Here is a 22,906-nt window from a genome sequence, read left to right as displayed (position 1 = left end):
TTGAAGAACATATCAAGACTTTCAAGGACAGCTTTTTTCCATCTACGTAACATTGCAAAAATCAGAAACTTTCTGTCCAAAAAGGATGCAGAAAAATTAATCCATGCTTTTGTCACTTCTAGGTTAGGCTACTGCAATGCTCTACTTTCTGGCTACCCGGATAAAGCACTAAATAAACTTCAGTTAGTGCTAAATACGGCTGCTAGAATCCTGACTAGAACCAAAAAATTGTATCATGTTACTCCAGTGCTAGCCTCCCTACACTGGCTTCCTGTCAAGGCAAGGGCTGATTTCAAGGTTTTACTGCTAGCCTACAAAGCATTACATGGGCTTGCTCCTACCTATCTCTCTGATTTGGTCCTGCCATACATACCTACACGTACGCTACGGTCACAAGACGCAGGCCTCCTAATTGTCCCTAGAATTTCTAAGCAAACAGCTGGAGGCAGGGCTTTCTCCTATAGAGCTCCATTTTTCTGGAATGGTCTGCCTACCTATGTGAGAGACGCAAACTCGGTCTCAACCTTTAAGTCTTACTGAAGACTTAACTCTTCAGTGGGTCATATGATTGAGTGTAGTCTGGCCCAGGAGTGTGAAGGTGAACGGAAAGGCTCTGGAGCAACGAACCGCCCTTGCTGTCTCTGCCTGGCCGGTTCCCCTCTTTCCACTGGGATTCTCTGCCTCTAACCCTATTACAGGGGCTGAGTCACTGGCTTACTAGGGCTCTTTCATACCGTCCCTAGGAGGGGTGCGTCACTTGAGTGGGTTGAGTCACTGATGTGATCTTCCTGTCTGGGTTGGCGCCCCCCCCCCTTGCGTGGTGCCGTGGCGGAGATCTTTGTGGGCTATACTCGGCCTTGTCTCAGGATGGTAAGTTGGTGGTTGAAGATATCCCTCTAGTGGTGTGGGGGCTGTGCTTTGGCAAAGTGGGTGGGGTTATATCCTTCCTGTTTGGCCCTGTCCGGGGGTGTCATCGGATGGGGCCACAGTGTCTCCTGACCCCTCCTGTCTCAGCCTCCAGTATTTATGCTGCAGTAGTTTATGTGTCGGGGGGCTAGGGTCAGTTTGTTATATCTGGAGTACTTCTCCTGTCCTATCCGGTGTCCTGTGTGAATTTAAGTATGCTCTCTCTAATTCTCTCTTTCTTTCTCTCTCTCGGAGGACCTGAGCCCTAGGACCATGCCTCAGGGCTACCTGGCATGATGACTCCTTGCTGTCCCCAGTCCACCTGGCCGTGCTGCTGCTCCAGTTTCAACTGTTCTGCCTGTGATTATTATTATTTGACCATGCTGGTCATTTATGAACATTTGAACATCTTGGCCATGTTCTGTTATAATCTCCACCCGGCACAGCCATAAGAGGACTGGCCACCCCACATAGCCTGGTTCCTCTCTAGGTTTCTTCCTAGGTTTTGGCCTTTCTAGGGATTTTTTCCAAGCCACCGTGCTTCTACACCTGCGTTGCTTGCTGTTTGGGGTTTTACGCTGGGTTTCTGTACAGCACTTTGAGATATCAGCTGATGTATGAAGGGCTATATAAATACATTTAATTTGATTTGATTATTCACTTGAGTGATCGTATGGGCCATAGGATCACTCCAGTGAATAATGGGAATTATCTCTCCTGTAGCTATGACGAGCAGGTGCTCCTATGGGTTGAGAGAAACATGTGCCAGCCTCTAAGTCCAGGTGCCCTGAGTGGAGGAGTGTGGAGACTGAAGTGCTATCCTACCCATGAGCACCTGCTGTTGGCTGCTTGCATGCACATTGACTTCCACATCCTTAACTGCCAGCAAGCCCTGGGTGAGTCTGACTGTCTGGGACATGATGAGCAGATGAAAACTAAGCTCACCCTTTTACCATAACTATCATGTTTGACACATTTTTAAATGGGCAACAAAAAGGCTTAGTGTTTCTGTTTAGTATTGTAGAAATTGTAAGAGCAATAATGTTTTGTCATTGTGTTCACTTCACTTTTTCCTCTAGAGGGCAGTGGAGGAGCGTGTTCTGTCCTAGCCGACATCCTTCACAACTCTCTGGCCTACGGGGTCGACTTTGCCAACCTTTCCCTGGAGGAGCCTGCTCCCCCCTGGAGGAGCCTGCTCCCCCCTGGAGGAGCCTGCTCCCCCCTGGAGGAGCCTGCTCCCCCCTGGAGAGTTTTTTGACTTGTTGGTCAAGCCCATGAAATCCGAAGTCAGAGGAATTGATGTGATATCTCACCATAGAGGATTGTTTAAGTCAACTACTACTAGAGGTCTACCGATTAATCGGCATGGCCCATTAATTAGGGCCGATTTCAAGTTTTCATAACAATTGGTAATCTGCCTTTTTGGACGCCGATTATGGACGATTGCATTGCAATCCACGAGGAGACTGCGTGGCAGGCTGACCACCTGTTACGCAAGTGCAGCATCAAAAGGACCTTGTGGCTGCAAGGAGCCAAGGTAAGTTGCTAGCTAGCATTAAACTTATCTTATAAAAACAGTCTTCACATAATCAAAATTAACTACACATGGTTGATAATATTACTAGTTTAATTATCTTGTCCTGCGTTGCATATAATCAAAGTGGTGCCTGTTAATTTATCATCGAATCACAGCCTACTTCGACTTCGCCAAACGAGTGATGATTTGACAAAATGTCACAGCTTTCTTCCTGGGAAGGAGAGGCGGACCAAAACGCAGTGTGGTTATAGTTCATGGTTCTTTAATAAGAAAACATGAACAAACTACAAAACAATAAACGTGAAAACTGTACCAGTCCTAACTGGTGCATAAAACGCAAAGACAGGAAACAATCACCCACAAAATACCCAAAGAATTTGGCTGCCTAAATATGGCTCCCAATCAGAGACAACGATAAACACCTGCCTCTGATTGAGAACCAATCCAGGCAAACATAGACTTACCTAGACACATAAAAGAACACAACCCCATAAATCTACAAAAACGCCTAGACAAGACAAAACACATAAATCACCCATTTCACACCCTGGCCTAACCAAAATAATAAAAAAAACAAAGATGGCTCAGACCAGGGCGTGACACAAAAGCACATTTGCGAAAAAGCACAATCGTTGCACAAATGTACCTAACCATAATCATAAATGCCTTCCTTAAAATCAACACACAGAATTATATATTTTTAAACCTGCATATTTAGTTAAAAGAAACGCATGTTAGCAGGCAATATTAACTAGGGAAACTGTCACTTCTCTTGAGTTCAGTGCAAGCGGTTCTGTATTTCACTGAAAGAATAAACGTTTTGGTTTCTAAATGATAGTTTCCGGATTTGACCACGTTGATGACAAAAGGCTCGTATTTCGGTATGTTTATTATAATTAAGTCAATTGTTTGATATTTGATAGAGCAGTCTGACTGAGCGGTGGTAGGCAGCAGCATGCTCGTAAGCATTCATTCAAACAGCACTTTACTGCATTTGCCAGCAGCTCTTAGCAATGCTTGAAGCACGGCGCTGTTTATGACTTCAAGCCTATGAACTCCCGAGATTAGGCTGGCAATACTATAGTGCCTATAAGGACATCCAATAGTCAAAGGTATATGAAATACAAATGGTATAGAGAGAAATAGTCAACGCGTCATAATTCCTATAATAACTACAACCTAAAACGTCTTAACTGGGAATATTGAAGACTCATGTTAAAAGGAATCACCAGCTTTCATATGTTCTCATGTTCTGAGCAAGGAACTTAAATGTTAGCTTTTTTACATGGCACATATTGCACTTTCACTTCTCCAACACTTTGTTTTTGCATTATTTAAACCAAATTGAACATGTTTCATTATTTATTTGAGACCAAATTGATTTTATTGATGTATTATATTATAACTTAAAATAAAAGTGTTCATTGTTCATTCAGTATTGTTGTAATTGTCATTTATTACATATATATATATAAAATCATCCAATTAATTGGTATCAGCTTTTTTTGGTCCTCTAATAATTGGTATCGGCGTTGAAAAATGATAATCGGTCGAACTCTAACTACTACTAGATGTTCCTGTCTCACTCATTTGACTGTACACCTTCAAACAAACAAACACACAGAACCTGCACCAATTTATAACACATTATATATATTTTTTTGTTGTTGTATGTTGTTGCAAAGTGCTCGTTCCAATGCTGCATACATGATGCGAATGCACCTGGCATTTATTCAATATTTCTTGGATAAAATAGGCCTACAATGAATAACATGCATATATCTGAACTATGTATGATTTGTGTAGGACAAGTCAATATCATTCTACCCTGATTCATATTTTATTTAATGGCAAACCAACACCTTTTAGGTCAGTAAACATAACTTAATGTATGCTTCCCTGATAAGTGGGTCGCGGATTTGTTGCAACTGTTTGAAGGTATGTTCCAGGGATATAATTTGTTAAATCCACTTTGTACTTTCATATATATACTATTTTTTTAGCAATACTACGATTCCTCACATGGCAGCTTGTCATTGTTGCTTGCTATCTGGCCATTCAGAATCACCACAGACAGCCTTCTGCCCCACTGAAGTGTGCACATCGTTTTTGTGATGTTGCCAGCTCACCTGTCTATACCTAGGCAACAGTACATCCTAATAACTTGTAGCCATCGTGTACTGATCTCTGGTAAAGAAGACAAAAGTAGTAAAACAATATGTAGCCTAATATGAATGTTTTATTTAGAATATAACATAATACGGGGGCTCCCGAGTGGCGCAGAGGTCTAAGGCACTGCATCTCACTACAGATACTGTGGTTAGAATCCAGGCTGTATCACAACTGGCCATGATTGGGAGTCCCATAGGGTGGAGAACAATTGGCCCGGCGTCGTCCTTGTTTGGCCGGTGTAGGCCGTCATTGTAAATATGAATTTGTTCTTAACTGACTTGCCTAGTTAAATATAGGTTAAATAAATAATAAAATACTAGTACCTTCAGCAAGCACATTGACAGTAGACCAGACCCCAGTAACTCATGATCAGGGCCTATATACACAAAGGTTGCTCACCGCCCCAATAGGTCCACAGACGACGCAATCACACTGCACACTGCCCTAACCCATCTGGACCAGAGGAATACCTATGTAATGCTGTTCATCAACTACAGCTCAGTATTTAACACCATAGTACCCTCCGAACTCGTCATTAAGCTCGAAACCATGGGTCTCGACCGCGTCCCGTGCAACTGGGTCCTGGACTTCCTGACGGGAAAAAAGTGCTCTTCACTGACGAGTTTTGTCTCACCAGGGATGATGGTCGGATTCACGTTTATCGTCGAAGGAATGAGCATTACACCGAGGCCTGTACTCTGGAGTGGGATCGATTTGGAGGTGGAGGGTCCGTCATGGTCTGGGGAGGTGTGTCACAGCATCATCGGACTGAGCTTGTTGTCATTGCAGGTAATCTCTACGCTGTGCGTTACAGGGAAGATCCTCCTCTCTCATGTGGTACCCTTCCTGCAGGCTTATCCTGACATGACCCTCCAGCATGACAATGCCACCAGCCATACTGCTCATTCTGTGAGTGATTTCCTGCAAGACAGGAATGTCAGTGTTCTGCCATGGCCAGCGAAGAGCCAGATCTCAATCCCATTGAGCATGTCTGGGACCTGTTGGATAGGAGGGTGAGGGCTAGGGCCATTCCCCCAAGAAATGTCCGGGAACTTGCAGGTGCCTTGGTGGAAGAGTGGGTTAACATCTCACAGCAAGAACTGGTAAATCTGGTGCAGTCCATAAGGAGGAGATGCACTGTAGTACTTAATGCAGCTGGTTGCCACACCAGATACTGACTGTTACTTTTGATTTTGACCCCCCTTTGTTCAGGGACACATTATTCAATTTCTGTTTGTCACATGTCTGTGGAACTTGTTCAGTTTGTCTCAGTTGTTGAATATAATGTTCATACAAATATTTACACACGTTAAGTTTCCTGAAAATAAACGCAGTTGACAGTGAGAGGATGTTTCTTCTTTTGTTGAGTTTATGTAGAAATATAGGCCTAAATAAGTCACCGTATGAAGACTTAACAGGACGCGTTCTTAGGCCTACAGCTCCATGGCGGTTATATAAGGCTGCTATACAAAGCCTACTAATGATAACAACATTACTTATTAATAATCATAATGATGATAATAATAAGAAAGAGAACAAGAAAAAGGAGGGTATAGGAGCTAGAGCTGTGTACATGTGTGACAACCAGACTATTTCCCAGATACATGCAATTTAACCATTGAATAGGTCAAACATGTTCAAACAGGTCTATAACATGTTCATGAAATGCTTGTTCACCCACATACTACCATGGCTTGTAGATACAGACATTCTCTTTCCCAAACAAAAGGCATATATAGTCAGACAGGGCATGAATGAGCATGTTTTCTAAGTAAAAACTGGAATTGATGTATTCAAGCATGAGTACACAACGTTTTACACTGTTTCTGGACATTAGAGATGTCTTTGGTACTTTATCACATGCCTTGAAGAAATACAACGGCTAAGCCTTATGTGGACATTATATCTAATGCGTACAAAGGCTCTTTCCTCCAAGATATTTGTGGACAGCAGCTGACTGAGCCAATCCCACTCAGGGTTGGCATAAAAACCGGCTGCCCATGGAGTGCTGTTAACTTCATCTTCATCTGGTTGAAATGGCTATGGCTATCTATGCCAGTGTGCCCCAGCCCATGTGCGGTCACTGAACCCAGTACAGGGGTGTGCTGATGATTTTCAGATCTCCTCCAGAGAGCAGAATGTTATCAAAGACATGCTCTCTTGCACAGATTACTTTTTGTAAATGGGCTGGAAGTGAAAGACACAAAATATGCAGTGTTCTATGAAGACATAAGCCCCCAACATTTACACTAACGAATAAACCAATCTGTGTTTACTCTCATCACAAAACATATACTTACAGTGGGGCAAAAAAGTATTTAGTCAGCCACCAATTGTGCAAGTTCTCCCACTTAAAAAGGTGAGAGAGGCCTGTAATTTTCATCATAGGTACACTTCAACTATGACAGACAAAATGAGAAAAAAAAGTCCAGAAAATCACATTGTAGGATTTTTAATGAATTTGTTTGCAAATTATGTTAGAAAATAAGTATTTGGTCAATAACAAAAGTTGTCGTGTTTCTATAAAATTGTATGCTTTGGTGTTTGTTGTTGGTTAATGTGTAGGTTGTCTGGTCCAGTACTTGCCTCTGCTGTAAGGCTGTCTGGTCCAGTACTTGCTTCTGCTGTTGTTTAAGGCTGTCTGGTCCAGTACTTGCCTCTGCTGTTAGGCTGTCTGCTCCTGTACTTGCCTCTGCTGTAAGGCTCTCTGCTCCAGTACTTGCCTCTGCTGTTGTTTAATTATCTTCCTCACTCTTGTGGTAAAAAATTGTCATGCACATGTGCCCAAAACTTTTAATTCATAACAGCGAGGATGGAAGCTGCTGGTGGCAAGGAAATATGTTATGGATTCAAAACACATCATGTTTGCTGTGGATCACACCTTTCTGAGCAACAGCGTGTGCGTTTGTAGCTAAGAACAGCTGACACAAACTTAGTCAAGTTTCATTTTTACTGTCAAGGTATCTTTTTTTTTTTAGGGGGAGTGATCAACTTTAATATTGCAGATTGTGTGTTTTATCATTGTTATTGTTTACATCCTTTCCAATCCCCCATATAATTATTTACCAATATATATTTTCCTTCTTTATTATTTTGCCCTAACCCTACAACTCCTCCCTAATTGGAGTAAACTAACAAACAACAATACTTAAGCTTCTACTTACACTTTATACATACTGTATTCAATTTACAGACACAGTATATTTTACATTAGTTCTCTTTTTCAAAACAAATTTAATCCCACCCTTCAGTTACACTCAACCCCACCCATCTAATGCTTATCGTAAAAACCATTCCACTACCACTGCATTGGTAGTGACTGACCAGTGGCTCAATGCTATGGATAATGGCAAGTTTGTGGGTGTACTATTTTTAGATTTCAGTGCAGCATTTGATTTAGTGGATCATTAAATCATTTTGATAAAATTAATGCATTATGGTTTTAAGGAGGTAGCATTGAATTGGGTACAGTCATATTTAACTGTCAGGAAACAGTCCACCTATATCAATGGTTCATTTTCTTCCCCTCATGTGTTAAACTGTGGAATACCGCAGGGCAGCTGCCTTGGGCCACTTCTTTATTTAATATATACCAATGATCTTCCCTATGCCTTAGCTGAAACTCAAGCTACTATATTTGCAGATGATACTACAATTTATGCAGCAAGACATTTGGTTAAACAGGTACAGCAAGCTTTACAAGGAGATTTGGAGAATATCAGGGAGTGTGTTTGCCAAAACAAACTTGTTTTAAACATCAAGAAAACCAAAGTTCTGTTGGTCTGTTCAACTAGGAAAAGGCCAAAACATCATGGGATACAATTAAGTATGGGAGGAGTAAAAATTGAAGAAGTGGCAGAAACCAAACTATTGGGAGTGCAGCTAGACATCTGCTTATCATGGTCGTCTCAAATAACTAATCTATGTGAAAAATAACACAGCATGCATAATCAGAAGGATAGCTAAATATTTACAAGGAAAAATTATTCAGCAAATAACACAAGCATTAATTGAAAGTCAGGTGAAGTACTGTTCTGTGGTCTGGGGAAATGCATCATTAAGTGAAGTTAGGAGGCTGCAGAATGCACAGAACAAAGCAGCAAGGATTGTTTTAAGGTGGAGATATGGTTCTTCTGTTGCAGTCATGCGCAGTGTTCTTGGTTGGTCATCAATCGACAGGATAATTGAAAAAAACATGCTTATTTTATTTCATAATATACATTATTTAAAACGGCCAAGTTCTACTCACAATGATATTCAGTTGGTAAGAGACAGATATTCCGTAAATACTAGGAATTGATTGTCCACAATCTATGCGTTATCCAGACAGAAAAGAGAAATAGGCAAAAGAACGTTTCGATTTGGAGCAATAAAGAAATTGAATAAATTAACTGAGCAAACTAGAAACCTTTCAATATATACATGTAAATATTATTTTAAAACAATTTAAATATAATACATAGAAATGTTGTGGGACTATAGTAGATGAAGAATCAATATTTTTTTAGATTGAGTATTTATTGGGTCATTGTGTTAGTATATTATGTATGTTTGTAATAGTGTGTTATATGTGAAAATGTGTTCATATTGGTGCATCCTGTTTCCATTGATCATGCTTGAGATGTTTCTACTCGATGGGAGTCTACCTGAGGTAAATTCAATTGATTGGACATGATTTGGAAAGGCACACACCTGTTTATATAAGGTCCCATAGTTGACCATGCATGTCCGAGCAAAAATCAAGCCATGAGGTTCAAGGAATTGTCTGTAGAGCTCCGAGACAGGATTGTGTCGAGGCACAGATCTGGGAATGTCTGCAGCATTGAATGTTCCCAAGAACACAGTGGTCTCCAACATTCTTAAATGGAAGAAGTTTGGAACCATCAAGACTCCTCCTTGAGCTGGTCGCCTGGCAAAACTGAGCAATTGGTAGAGACGGGCCTTGGTAAGGGAGATGACCAAGTTTCCGATGGTCACTCTGACAGAGGTCCAGAGTTCCTCTGTGGAGATGGGAGACCTTCCAGAAGGACAACCATATTTGCAGCACTCCACCAATCATGCCTTTATGGTAGAGTGGCCAGACGGAAGCCACTCCTCAGTAAAAGGTGCATGACAGCCCTCTTGGAGTTTGCCAAATGGCACCTAAAGGACTCTCAGGCCATGAGATAAGATTCTCTGGTCTGATGAAACCAAGATTGAACTCTTTGGCCTGAATGTCAAGAGTCACATCTGGAGGAATCTTGGCACCATCCCTACAGTGAGGCATGGAGGTGGCAACATCATGCTGTGGGAATGTCTTTCAGCTGCAGGGACTGGGAGACTAGTCAGGATCAAGGGAAAGACGAACGGAGCAAATTACAGAAAACCTGCTCAGGACGTCAGACTGGGGCGTAGGTTCACCTTCCAACAGGACAGCGACCAGAGCCCGGACTTGAACCTGACCAAACTTCTCTGGAGAGATCTGAAAATAGCTATGCAGCGATGATGCCAGATTTTGAGGGGATCTGCAGAAAAGAATGGGAGAAACTCCCCAAACACAGGTGTGCCAAGCTTGTAGCGTCATACTCAATAGGACGTGAGGCTGTAATCGCTGCCAAAGGTTCTTCAACAAAGTACTGAGTAAAGGGTCTGAATACTTGTTCTGAAAGGCCCCAGAGTCTGCAACGCCACTAAGCAAGGGACGCCACCAAGCAAGGGACGCCACCAAGCAAGCAGCACCATGAAGACCAAGCTGCTGTCCAAACAGGGCAGGGACACAGTTGTGGAGAAGTACAGATCAGGGTTGAGTTATAAAAACATATCAGAAACTTTGAACATCCCATGGAGCGCCATTAAATCCATAATAAAAAAATGGAAAGAATATGGCACCACATTTAAAGGGACCACCCACCAAAACTCACAGACCAGGCAAGGAGGGCATTAATCAGAGAGGCAACAAAGAGACCAAAGATAACTCTGAAGGAGCTACAAAGCTCCACAGCGGAGATTGGAGTATCTGTCCATAGGACCACTTTAAGCCTTACACTCCACAGAGCTGGGCTTTATGGAGAGTGGCCAGAAAAAAAGCCATTGTTTAACCTGTTAGCGCCCCTAGAGATCTATTTCATTTTTGGATAAAAAACGTTCCCGTTTTAAGCGCGATATTTTGTCACGAAAAGATGCTCGACTATGCATATTCAGTTTTGGAAAGAAAACACTCTGAAGTTTCAGAATCTGCAAAGATTTTGTCTGTAAGTGCCTCAGAACTCATTCTACAGGCGAAACCAAGATGATGCATCAACCAGGAATTAGCAGAATTTCTGAAGCTCTGTTTTCCATTGTCTCCTTATATGGCTGTGATTGCGCAAGGAATGAGCCTACACTTTCTGTCGTTCGCCCAAGGTCTTAGCAGCATTGTGACGTATTTGTAGGCATATCATTGGAAGATTGACCATAAGAGACTACATTTTCCAAGTGTCCGCCTGGTGTCCTGCGTGGAATTCGGTGCGCAATTGCCAGCTGCTCGTACTTTTCCATTTGATATAGGGGAGAAACCATGTGTCCAAGAACGATGTATCAATGAAGAGATATGTGAAAAACACCTTGATGATTGATTCTAAACAACGTTTGCCATGTTTTCAGTCGATATTATGGAGTTAATTTGGAAAAAAGTTCGCGTTTTGAGGACTGAATTTTCTGATTTTTTTTGGTAGCCAAATGTGATGTATAAAACGGAGCTATTTCTAATACACAAAGAATCTTTTTGGAAAAACTGAGCATCTGCTATCTAACTGAGAGTATCCTCATTGAAAACATCAGAAGTTCTTCAAAGGTAAATTATTTTATTTGAAGGCTTTTATGTTTTTGTTGAAATGTTGCGTGCTGGATGCTAACGTTAATGCTAACGCTAAATGCTAACGCTAAATGCTAACGCTAAATGCTAACGCTAGCTAGCTACTTTTACACAAATGATTGTTTTCCTATGGTTGAGAAGCATATTTTGAAAATCTGAGATGACAGTGTTGTTTACAAAAGGCTAAGCTTGAGAGATGGCATATTTATTTCATTTCATTTGCGATTTTCATGAATAGTTAACGTTGTGTTATGCTAATGAGCTTGCTGATCGATTTACACAATCCTGGATACAGGGGTTTTTTCATAGCTAAACGTGACGCAGAAAACGGAGCGATTTGTCCTAAACAAATAATCTTTCAGGAAAAACTGAACATTGGCTATCTGAGAGTCTCCTCATTGAAAACATCTGAAGTTCTTCAAAGGTAAATTATTTTATTTGAATGCTTTTCTGTTTTTTTGTGTAAATGTTGCCAGCTGAATGCTAATGCTAAATGCTACGTTAGCCATCAATACTGTTACACAAATGCTTGTTTTGCAATGGTTGAGAAGCATATTTTGAAAATCTGAGATGACAGTGTTGTTAACAAAAGGCTAAGCTTGAGAGCTAGCATATTTATTTCATTTCATTTGCGATTTTCATGAATAGTTAACGTTGCGTTATGGTAATGAGCTTGAGTCTGTATTCACGATCCCGGATCCGGGATGGGGAGATCAGAAAGGTTAAAGAAAAAAATAAGCAAACACGTTTGGTGTTCACCAAAATGCATGTCGTAGACTCCCCAAACATATGGAAGAAGATACTCTGGTCAGATGAGACGAAAATTGAGCTTTTTGGCCATCAAGGAAAATGTCTGGCGCAAACCAAACACCTCTCATCACCCCGCGAATACCATCCCCATAGTGAAGCATGGTGGTGGCGGCATCATGCTGTGGGGATGTTTTTCATCGGGAGGGACTGGGAAACTGGCCAGATTTGAAGGAATGTCTTCCAGAGATTTGAGACTGGGGACAATGACCCTAAGAAGGACAATGACAATAAGCATACTCCTAAAGCAACACTCGAGTGTTTTTAAGGGAAACATTTAAATGTCTTTGAATGGCCTAGTCAAAGCTCACACCTCAATCCAATTGAGAATCTGTGGTATGACTTAAAGATTGCTGTACACCAGCGGAACCCATCCAACTTGAAGGAGCTGGAGCAGTTTTGCCTTGAAAACGGGCAAAAATCCCAGTGGCTACATGTGCCAAGCTTATAGAGACATGGTGGCTCTACAAAGTTATGCACGCTCAAGTTTTCTGTTCTGTTTTGTCTTATTTCTTGTTTGTTTCACAACAAAATATATTTTGCATCTTTAAAGTAGTACGCATGTTGTGTAAATCAAATGATACAAATCCCCCCCCCAAAAAAGTATTTTTAATTCCAGGTTGTAAGGCAACAAAATGGAAAAAATGCCTAGGGGGTGAATACTTTTGCAAGCCACTGTATCTATATTCCCAGTCATGTGAAATCCATAGATTGGGGCCTAATTAATTTATTTCAATTGACTGATTTCCTGTAATGTACTGTAACTCAGGAAAATCTTTGAAATTGTTGCATGTTGCATTTATACTTTTGTTCAGTGCAGCTAGATGTCTTTGACAGTTTTGCAGAATAGCACAAAATATCCTCCGTTATAGCTTACGTTAGCACTATTTTGATTCTAGTAAGAACTCACAGCTATGGAACTATTTAGTTGTCAATTAGAATTTCCCTTGTGACTCGATGCAGCCAAATCATTGTTTTGATTTTAAACGACAACTATGAAGACGACTAGCCATCTTATGTATTAGTGTAGCCTGCTAACTGTGACAGGAATCTTGCTAATCGTGATGATACTCCAAGCAATGTGATTTTAATCAAGTATTTTTGCTTTTCTGATGTTGCACACAGACCACTTTGTATTGATATTCTAATCAATATTGTCTCCAGAACACTTTGTAACCACACTCTTCCCATAGAAACAAACAAATATCACCCACTGATGAAAGGATTACCAGAAGTACAGTTGTGGCCAAGTATGTTGGCACCCTTGCATGTTTCTTAAATTATTCTACATTTCTTTGGTCATCAACATTGCAGAACCAATTTTATTTTTGTAAACTTGGGTTTAAAATTTTTATTGAGAAAATAAAGACAAATGGCATGGACAAAATGATTGTCACCTTGGAGCTAGTACTTGGTTGCTTCTTGTAGCCATCAATGAGTTTGCTGAACTTTTCTACTTTTTACTTTACCTGTTGTCCTCTGATTTTCTCCCTATGTCAGAGGTAATCTGAGACTAAATAAACACAGGGAAGCATTATGAGAATCTTATTTCTCATGATCTAAGAGTCCTTTAGGTTGCTCTTTGGCAAACTCTAAGCGGGCTGTCATGCACCTTTTACTGAGGAGTGGCTTCTGTATTCTGGTCACACGTGACAAACACTTGCACAATCGAGAGAAATAGTAATGTTGTCTTTTTGTTGGCACTAACTCCGCCATGGTTCGTTGGACAAAGCCTATAGGGGAAATAAATGGCGTTTTTGGATAAACACCGAAAATAAGGTCTGTGGTAAACAAAGGCTTAGGATATCTTATATGTTTTGTTCTATGAGATAATCTTCATCAGCTAACGTCACTTATTCTGAATTTTGAAGTATTTATGTAAAGGTCATATTAACGGACTGATATTATCTCATAGAACAAAATGTATAAGCTCTCCTAAGCCTACTGTCAAAAGGACCAACAGCATGGACAAGCGTAAAAGTGTAAATCTCTAATTGTACTCAACGTTCTGGTTGGTAGGGACTCTTTCTTTCAGACTAAAAAGCCATGGGGTAACCATGGTAACAGTCTTCAGGCAAACTTCAGCAGCAAGCTGCTCTAATTCTTCAATATTTGACGGGTGCCCTACACCAACTGCTGTTTTCAGATGCCTTTTATACCATGGCTATAATTTAACACATTTACCGCTATCAATGTGTTCAACATCCACTGAAGTAGCTAGCAAGTATACTAGATAGCAACAGTAGTTGCCTTGGTAACCAGACAAACAGAAATGCTAGTTTATCTAGCCGAACCAGCAGGCCATAGCATACTATTATTAAAATCTAATTCAACGCCAATAATGTTTTAAATTTGACTTTTGCTTTCAAAAGCAGCTCAAACATAGAACATGTAAGAATTAACTATATTCATTGAATTCTACCGTGCAAATATACAGTGCATTATAGGGAAATAATGCACACTCTAGAATGCCCTTCAAACCAATCAGAAACAAGTAATTAACAAAGTCATGGTATAAATATGGTAAATGCCATTCGATTTGCTTCGTTCCGGCCATCATTATAAGCCGTCCCCCCTCAGCAGCCTCCTGCGCTTTGGGGTAGTCTTCCTGCTGGAAGACCCACAACCTTCAATGGAGACCCAGGTTTTGGACACTGGGTTGACCCTTGGACTACAAAACACCTGCTAATCTTCTGATTTTATTATGCCTTGCGCACGTTTAAGGCCCCCAGCTTCAAAGGCAGCAAAGCAACCTCACAGCATTATCAAACCTTCCCCATCTTTGATTGTAGTGAGGGTGTTCTTCTACTTGAATGCTTCATTTGGTCCTCTGTAAACCCAGCGCTGATCTGTATCTGTATCTTGGTCCACAGAACATTTTCCCCAGGATTAAGGCTTGTTAAGGTGGGTTTCTGAGAAGTTCAATCAGGCTTTCTAGTCTCCTTCAGCAGTGGGGTCTTCCTATGTTTACCAATGGCTAAATTAAGTGTTCATAGAAAACACCACCCTGTCTACAATCAATTATGGGTGTAGTTCGATAATACTGTGAGGTTGTTTTGCCTCTACTACTGTGGGCCTTGAATGTGTGCAAGACATCATAAAATCAGCAGATTATCAAGGTGTTTTGGAGTACAACGTTCAACCCTGTGTCCAAAAACTGTGTATCGTTTGAAGGTTGTGGGTCTTCCAGTAGGACAACAATCCCAAACACACATAAAAAGCACCCTGGAATGCTACAGAAATAAACTCTGGACTGTTCTGGAGTGGCCAGTGAAGAGTCCAGATCTGAATCACATCCATAACATATGGCGAGAGCTGAAAACAGCAGTTGGTGGAGGGCACCCCTCAAACATTGAAGAGTTGCCAGTAGAAAGGTGCAATGTGCTCATTGATGGTTACAAGAAGCATTTGTCGGCAGTTATGTTGGCCAAAGGCTGTGCAACCATGTACCAAATCCGGGGTGCCAATCATTTAGTCCATGCCATTTGTCTATTTTCTAAATTTAAATTGTTAACTTAAATTTACGAAAATAAATTGGTTCTACAATTTTGAAAATTCAGTAAGGTGTGGAGACCAAATGTTGTTTTCAATTTCAACTTATTTCAGAAGAAATAGGGAATGATTTAAGAAAAGTGCAATGGTGCCAATATATGTATGTAAAAACTATACCTAACATAAGGAATGGGACCAGCACACATAAATTGTTGTGGCATTTTGCTTAACATTTCAAGGGGGGTTGAGAAATGGCCATAGTCTGATCGATGTCCTATCATATGCACTGGCTCAAAGACCAGTCTGCCAGTTGTGACATTTCACTGTGAAATACAAAAAAAACAGATTAATAGACAGGTCTGTTAAAAGCTGTAGTACTCTGTGCTATTCCCAATCTTATAGAGCATGCATGACACTATCTTGATATCAAAATAAAAACATTTAATAAAATAAAAACATTTCTGAAATTACTCATTTGTTACAAGCACATTTCCTCTGATCCTTGTTTCCATTTTCCTCTCCTTAACTCCTCTTATCACTTCCCTCTGACTTTGGGTAGGAAATGAGTGAAGGCTAGGAATAGAGGACATAAGGAGTTGAGGAAAGGCTATTGAGATTCAGCCCTGGTTAGGTTGAAACATGTTGCACTATGCTGCTGTATGAATTGCCAAAAGGGCTGATCTTTCATTACTTTGTATCGAGTGAGTTTAGAAAACATTTTTGCATCTAAAACCAAAGGCTACTCTGTTAGGTATACACATAACAAAGGCTACATGCATTCTCCCTTTTGGCATTTTGGAATGTAGTTTCTTCATGCCTCTAGATGGCAGTCTGTCACAGTAATTTCCTTACTGAACCGACCTACACACTAAGCTCTGTCTCTCTGTTCTTGTAGCTTTAGGGCCTTTTGTGTGTTTCTACAAACCAAATCCCGGATTGCCCCTTTACTCTATCTTGTATTTAACTGTATTTTAATATTTCATCATTAGGCCTACTTGATGTGAAAAAACTATTAGTTTAGCTTGTTTTGGTCTTTTAACCAAGTCTTCTGGGATGCATACATTATAAAGTGGATAATAAAATGACACTTTTCACAAAACAGTCAGCTATTTCAATAAAGTTTGAGAAAGAATTTAATGTCACACATTTACAGACAGGGAGCTGTATAGCCTATTTCATCAGGGAGTAGGTGAATCAAATCAATGTTTATTTTGTTGAATACACGGTTTAGAAGCTGTGATAGCGGGTGCAGCGAAATACTTGTTAATGGAACCGAACAGTGCAGTAAAATGTCAAACATGTACAAGTACACAAATAATCTGAAACAAGATATCAACAATGGCAGAACGAAACCAGGTAACAACCAAAATACTTCTGAGTATCATTGTTAGTTCTTCTGAGCATCATTGTTAGTTCTTCTGAGTATCATTGTTAGTTCTTCTGAGCATCATTGTTAGTTCTTCCGAGCATCATTGTTATTTCTTCTGAGCATCATTGTTAGTTCTGCTGAGTATCATTGTTAGTTCTTCTGAGTATCATTGTTAGTTCTGCTGAGTATCATTGTTAGTTCTTCTGTGTATCATTGTTAGTTCTTCTGAGCATCATTGTTAGTTCTTCTGAGCATCATTGTTAGTTCTTCTGAGCATCATTGTTAGTTCTTCTGAGCATCATTGTTAGTTCTTCTGAGCATCATTGTTAGTTCTTCCGAGCATCATTGTTATTTCTTCTGAGCATCATTGTTAATTCTGCTAAGTATCATTGTTAGTTCTTCTGAGTATCATTGTTAGTTCTGCTGAGTATCATTGTTAGTTCTTCTGAGTATCATGGTTAGTTCTTCTGAGCATCATTGTTAGTTCTGCTGAGTATCATTGTTAGTTCTTCTGAGTGTCATTGTTAGTTCTTCTGAGCATCATTGTTAGTTCTTCTGAGCATCATTGTTAGTTCTTCTGAGCATCATTGTTACTTCTGCTGGGCATCATTGTTAGTTCTGCTGAGCATCATTGTTAGTTCTGCTGAGTATCATTGTTAGTTCTTCTGAGTTTCAATGTTAGTTCTTCTGAGCATCATTGTTAGTTCTGCCGAGTATCATTGTTAGTTCTGCCGAGTATCATTGTTAGTTCTGCTGAGTATCATTGTTAGTTCTTCTGAGCATCACTGTTAGTTCTTCTGAGTATCATTGTTAGTTCTTCTGAGTATCATTTTTAGTTCTTCTGAGCATCATTGTTAGTTCTGCTGAGTATCATTGTTAGTTCTTCTGAGCATTGCTGTTAGTTCTTCTAAGCATCATTGTTATTTATTCTGAGCATCATGGTTAGTTCTTCTGAGCATCATTTTTAGTTCTTCTGAGCATCATTGTTACTTCTGCTGGGCATCATTGTTAGTTCTGCTGAGCATCATTGTTAGTTCTGCTGAGTATCATTGTTAGTTCTTCTGAGTTTCAATGTTATTTCTTCTGAGCATCATGGTTAGTTCTTCTGAGCATCGTTGTTAGTTCTTCTGAGTATCATTGTTAGTTCTGCTGAGTATCATTGTTAGTTCTTCTGAGTTTCATTGTTAGTTATTCTGAGCATCATTGTTAGTTCTGCCGAGTATCATTGTTAGTTCTGCCGAGTATCATTGTTAGTTCTTCTGAGTATCATTGTTAGTTCTGCTGAGTATCATTGTTAGTTCTTCCGAGCATCATTGTTAGTTCTTCTGAGCATCATTGTTAGTTCTGCTGAGCATCATTGTTAGTCCTGCTGAGTATCATTGTTAGTTCTTCTGAGTATCATTGTTAGTTCTGCTGAGTATTCATGTTAGTTCTTCTGAGTACCATTGTTAGTTCTTCTGAGTATCATTGTTAGTTCTGCCGAGTATCATTGTTAGTTCTTCTGAGTATCATTGTTAGTTCTGCTGAGTATCATTGTTAGTTCTGCTGAGTATCATTGTTTGTTCTTCTGAGTATCATTGGACGCAGCTTAGATCTTCTGACTCCGTATCCCTTTGAAATGTAGAAGACAGGCATCTTTAGAACTGTGAGGTGGGAGTTGTGACTGTAGGATAGAATGGTTTCCCCTCTCAGAGTTGCAGAGAGAAGCAGCTGCTTTTGTTGTCAGGATGACTGCCTGCATGGGGACCAGGTGTGCTGCTCTGTGCTCTGCTTTGTAAGGCTGTGCCTGCCTGCGTCATTGGGACAGACATGCCAGAGATTTTACTGACTGTGATCTGTTATGAAACGAGTGAGAGAGAGGGGGATCAGGCTGAAGGACAGATATGATGAAGGGAAGGAGGGAGATGTGAGAAAGGATGGAGAGAGGGAGGGAGGGAGGAGGGTGTAAGCACCGTGGTTCAAATCCTCGAGATGGAAATGTGGAAAAATCTGCAGTGGTAGAAAAGTACCCAACTGTCATACTTGAGTAAAAGTAAAGATACCTTAATAGAAAATGACTCAAGTAAAAGGGAAAGTCATCCAGTAAAATACTACTTGAGTTAAAGTGTAAAAGTATTTGGTTTTAAATATACTTCACTATCAAAAGTAAATGTAATTGCTAAAATATACTTAAGTATCAAAAGTATAAGTATAAATCATTTCACTTTCCTTATATTAAGTAAACCAGTTTCTTGTTTTCTTTAAAATGTATGGATAGCCAGGGGCACACATCAAATCTCAGACAAACAAAGCATTTATGTTTACTAATTCCACCAGATCAAAGGTAGTAGGGATGAGCAGGGATGTTCTGTTGATAAATGTGTGAATTTGACCATTTTCCTGCTTTTGAGTGCCAAAGAAAATATATGGAGTAAAAATGACATTATTTTCTTTACCAATGTAGTGAAGTAGAAGTTGTCCTTGAGCATGGTAGTTAACTCCCAACAACAACTGCTCCCCGATTCCCGATGGCGTGGACATCGATCAAGGCTGGCCCCAGCACCTATCAGCTTCAGAGGGATTGGGTTAAATGCGGAAGACACATTTCGGTTGAATGTATTCAGTTGTGCAGCTGACTAGGTATCCCCTTTCCTCTTTGTCTTCTTGTGTAATGTCTACCTTCTACTGATGAACCGTTTCCATATTCCTCCCTTGTGATGTGTAGGAGAGGTGCTCTCATTATCATAACACACACACACACACACACACACACACACATAGGAAAACAAAGACAAAACCTTGAAGAGTTCCTCAAGTTAAGATTGATCTCCAAATGAATACATGATTGAGATTAGAATGCAGGCTAGAGACATTTTTAGGAAAACAATGTTTGGCTCGCTCTGAAAAGTTTTGGGTAAAGTTATGCAGACAATTATTTGTAAAGTAATTCCTTCTGTGGGCCCAACATGCTTCTCTTATGCTTTTGGATCATCTCAATTTATGCAAATCTGTGGCGATGTGATATCATATGCAGCTGGTTTCTCAAATGTCAGAGAAGGCTGCATATCCATAACAACAGGAGCAGACGCAGCAGTGAGGATCTGCTGATGTGGTTTCCATCAAAATATCTGCAGGCAGTTTTAAAGAGGGAGGGAGAGACAGAGAGGGAGTGGGTGGGGGGAAAGGGGGATGGAGAAAGGGAGGTAGAGAGTGAGGTAAAGGTCTTCTCATTTTGTCCAGGACCTTACCCAAATGCAGCTGCCCCCACGGATCAGAGGAAAACCAGACCCAGTCAGGTCCAGACCCGGTCTGATCCGAGTGAGGGAAGCAGCAGAAACTTTATGTCATTAACTGAGCTTTTAATGTTCGAGCCAAGGGAGAGCGGAACGGAGGAGCTCTAGCAGCAGCAGGTGTGTGTGTGGCGCTTGTGCATGTACAGTCGCTCACACTTACGAGATGCAGGGAGGGAGAAAAGGCAACAATCGCACTAGTTACTAACTTCCAGCTGCCAAAACTAGCTTATTTGTCTCCCAATCTGATTACACACTACCTGTTTTGCCTGCATCAAACCAAGTCCAAAAGCTAGCTAGCCTGGTAGGCTAATTGAGGCTATATAGGCTGCGCTTTCCCCCTCCTACACAATTAGCAGCCTACTTGTTGACTCTTGGTGATTGGAGCCTATCCTTTTCATTTCAGATATACTATCCTCACTGATGCTCAGCTGGAAACTACTAGACTGTAATTATCATGTTATCACATTGGATTAGACCCTGTCATAAATGACAGACCATTAGATGACACACAATGCCCCAGTCTAGCCCTGCTTGCTGTGTCACTGTTGAAGCCATCTAGTGTGTGTGCGTGTGTGTAATACTCCACGGGGCTGTAAAGTGATCTAAACTGTCCCATCTGTCCTCATTCAGTAAGTGTACTGTAGATAGTCTTTATTGATCTCTATCCATCAACTATCCAACATTTTGTTACTGTAGATCAGTCGTCACCAACCGGTCGATCTTGATCGACTTGTCGATCTCCAAGGCATTTCTAGTCGATCGCCAAACATTTCTGTAGAAAAACACAACGATAAAGCCTTGTGTTCCTATTGTTTTGTATTTGTCTCTGTTGGTTGTTGGCTGTTGGTGGTAGGTGCAGCCAATTCAGCTGCCCTGCGCGCCAGGTAGGCAAACTGTTGCCATTTCATGTGTACAGTGCCTTGCGAAAGTATTCGGCCCCCTTGAACTTTGTGACCTTTTGCCACATTTCAGGCTTCAAACATAAAGATATAAAACTGTATTTTTTTGTGAAGAATCAACAACAAGTGGGACACAATCATGAAGTGGAACGACATTTATTGGATATTTCAAACTTTTTTAACATATCAAAAACTGAAAAATTGGGCGTGCAAAATTATTCAGCCCCCTTAAGTTAATACTTTGTAGCGCCACCTTTTGCTGCGATTACAGCTGTAATTCGCTTGGGGTATGTCTCTATCAGTTTTGCACATCAAGAGACTGAAATTTTTCCCATTCCTCCTTGCAAAACAGCTCGAGCTCAGTGAGGTTGGATGGAGAGCATTTGTGAACAGCAGTTTTCAGTTCTTTCCACAGATTCTCGATTGGATTCAGGTCTGGACTTTGACTTGGCCATTCTAACACCTGGATATGTTTATTTTTGAACCATTCCATTGTAGATTTTGCTTTATGTTTTGCATCATTGTCTTGTTGGAAGACAGATCTCCGTCCCAGTCTCAGGTCTTTTGCAGACTCCATCAGGTTTTCTTCCAGAATGGTCCTGTATTTGGCTCCATCCATCTTCCCATCAATTTTAACCATCTTCCCTGTCCCTGCTGAAGAAAAGCAGGCCCAAACCATGATCCTGCCACCACCATGTTTGACAGTGGGGATGATGTGTTCAGGGTGATGAGCTGTGTTGCTTTTACGCCAAACATAACGTTTTGCATTGTTGCCAAAAAGTTCAATTTTGGTTTCATCTGACCAGAGCACCTTCTTCCACATGTTTGGTGTGTCTCCCAAGTGGCTTGTGGCAAACTTTAAACAACACTTTTTATGGATATCTTTAAGAAATGGCTTTCTTCTTGCCACTCTTCCATAAAGGCCAGATTTGTGCAATATACGACTGATTGTTGTCCTACGGACAGAGTCTCCCACCTCAGCTGTAGATCTCTGCAGTTCATCCAGAGTGATCATGGGCCTCTTGGCTGCATCTCTGATCAGTCTTCTCCTTGTATGAGCTGAAAGGTTAGAGGGACGGCCAGGTCTTGGTAGATTTGCAGTGGTCTGATTCTCCTTCCATTTCAATATTATCGCTTGCACAGTGCTCCTTGGGATGTTTAAAGCTTGGGAAATATTTTTGTATCCAAATCCGTCTTTAAACTTCTTCACAACAGTATCTCGGACCTGCCTGGTGTGTTCCTTGTTCTTCATGATGCTCTCTGCGCTTTTAACGGACCTCTGAGACTATCACAGTGCAGGTGCATTTATACGGAGACTTGATTACACACAGGTGGATTGTATTTATCATCATTAGTCATTTAGGTCAACATTGGATCATTCAGAGATCCTCACTGAACTTCTGGAGAGAGTTTGCTGCACTGAAAGTAAAGGGGCTGAATAATTTTGCACGCCCAATTTTTCAGTTTTTGATTTGTTAAAAAAGTTTGAAATATCCAATAAATGTCGTTCCACTTCATGATTGTGTCCCACTTGTTGTTGATTCTTCACAAAAAAATACAGTTTTATATCTTTATGTTTGAAGCCTGAAATGTGGCAAAAGGTCGCAAAGTTCAAGGGGG

General features: G+C 40.7%; 1 protein-coding gene across 1 annotated transcript; it reads left to right on the top strand.

The window, feature by feature from the left end:
• Positions 1–1,478: 1,478 nt before the first annotated feature.
• LOC118937382 (diphthine methyltransferase-like) lies at positions 1,479–2,399 on the top strand. Its single transcript, XM_036936258.1, has 2 exons — positions 1,479–1,802; positions 1,986–2,399. The coding sequence occupies exons 1-2, from the start codon at positions 1,580–1,582 to the stop codon at positions 2,162–2,164; spliced, it is 402 nt and encodes a 133-aa protein (XP_036792153.1). The 5' UTR covers positions 1,479–1,579; the 3' UTR covers positions 2,165–2,399.
• The last annotated feature ends 20,507 nt before the right edge of the window (positions 2,400–22,906 follow it).

The sequence above is a fragment of the Oncorhynchus mykiss genome, chromosome 11 (assembly GCF_013265735.2).
Source record: "Oncorhynchus mykiss isolate Arlee chromosome 11, USDA_OmykA_1.1, whole genome shotgun sequence".
NCBI lineage: Eukaryota > Metazoa > Chordata > Actinopteri > Salmoniformes > Salmonidae > Oncorhynchus > Oncorhynchus mykiss.
Note: the sequence above shows the minus strand (reverse complement) of the source record. Positions and strands in the feature narration are given on the sequence as shown.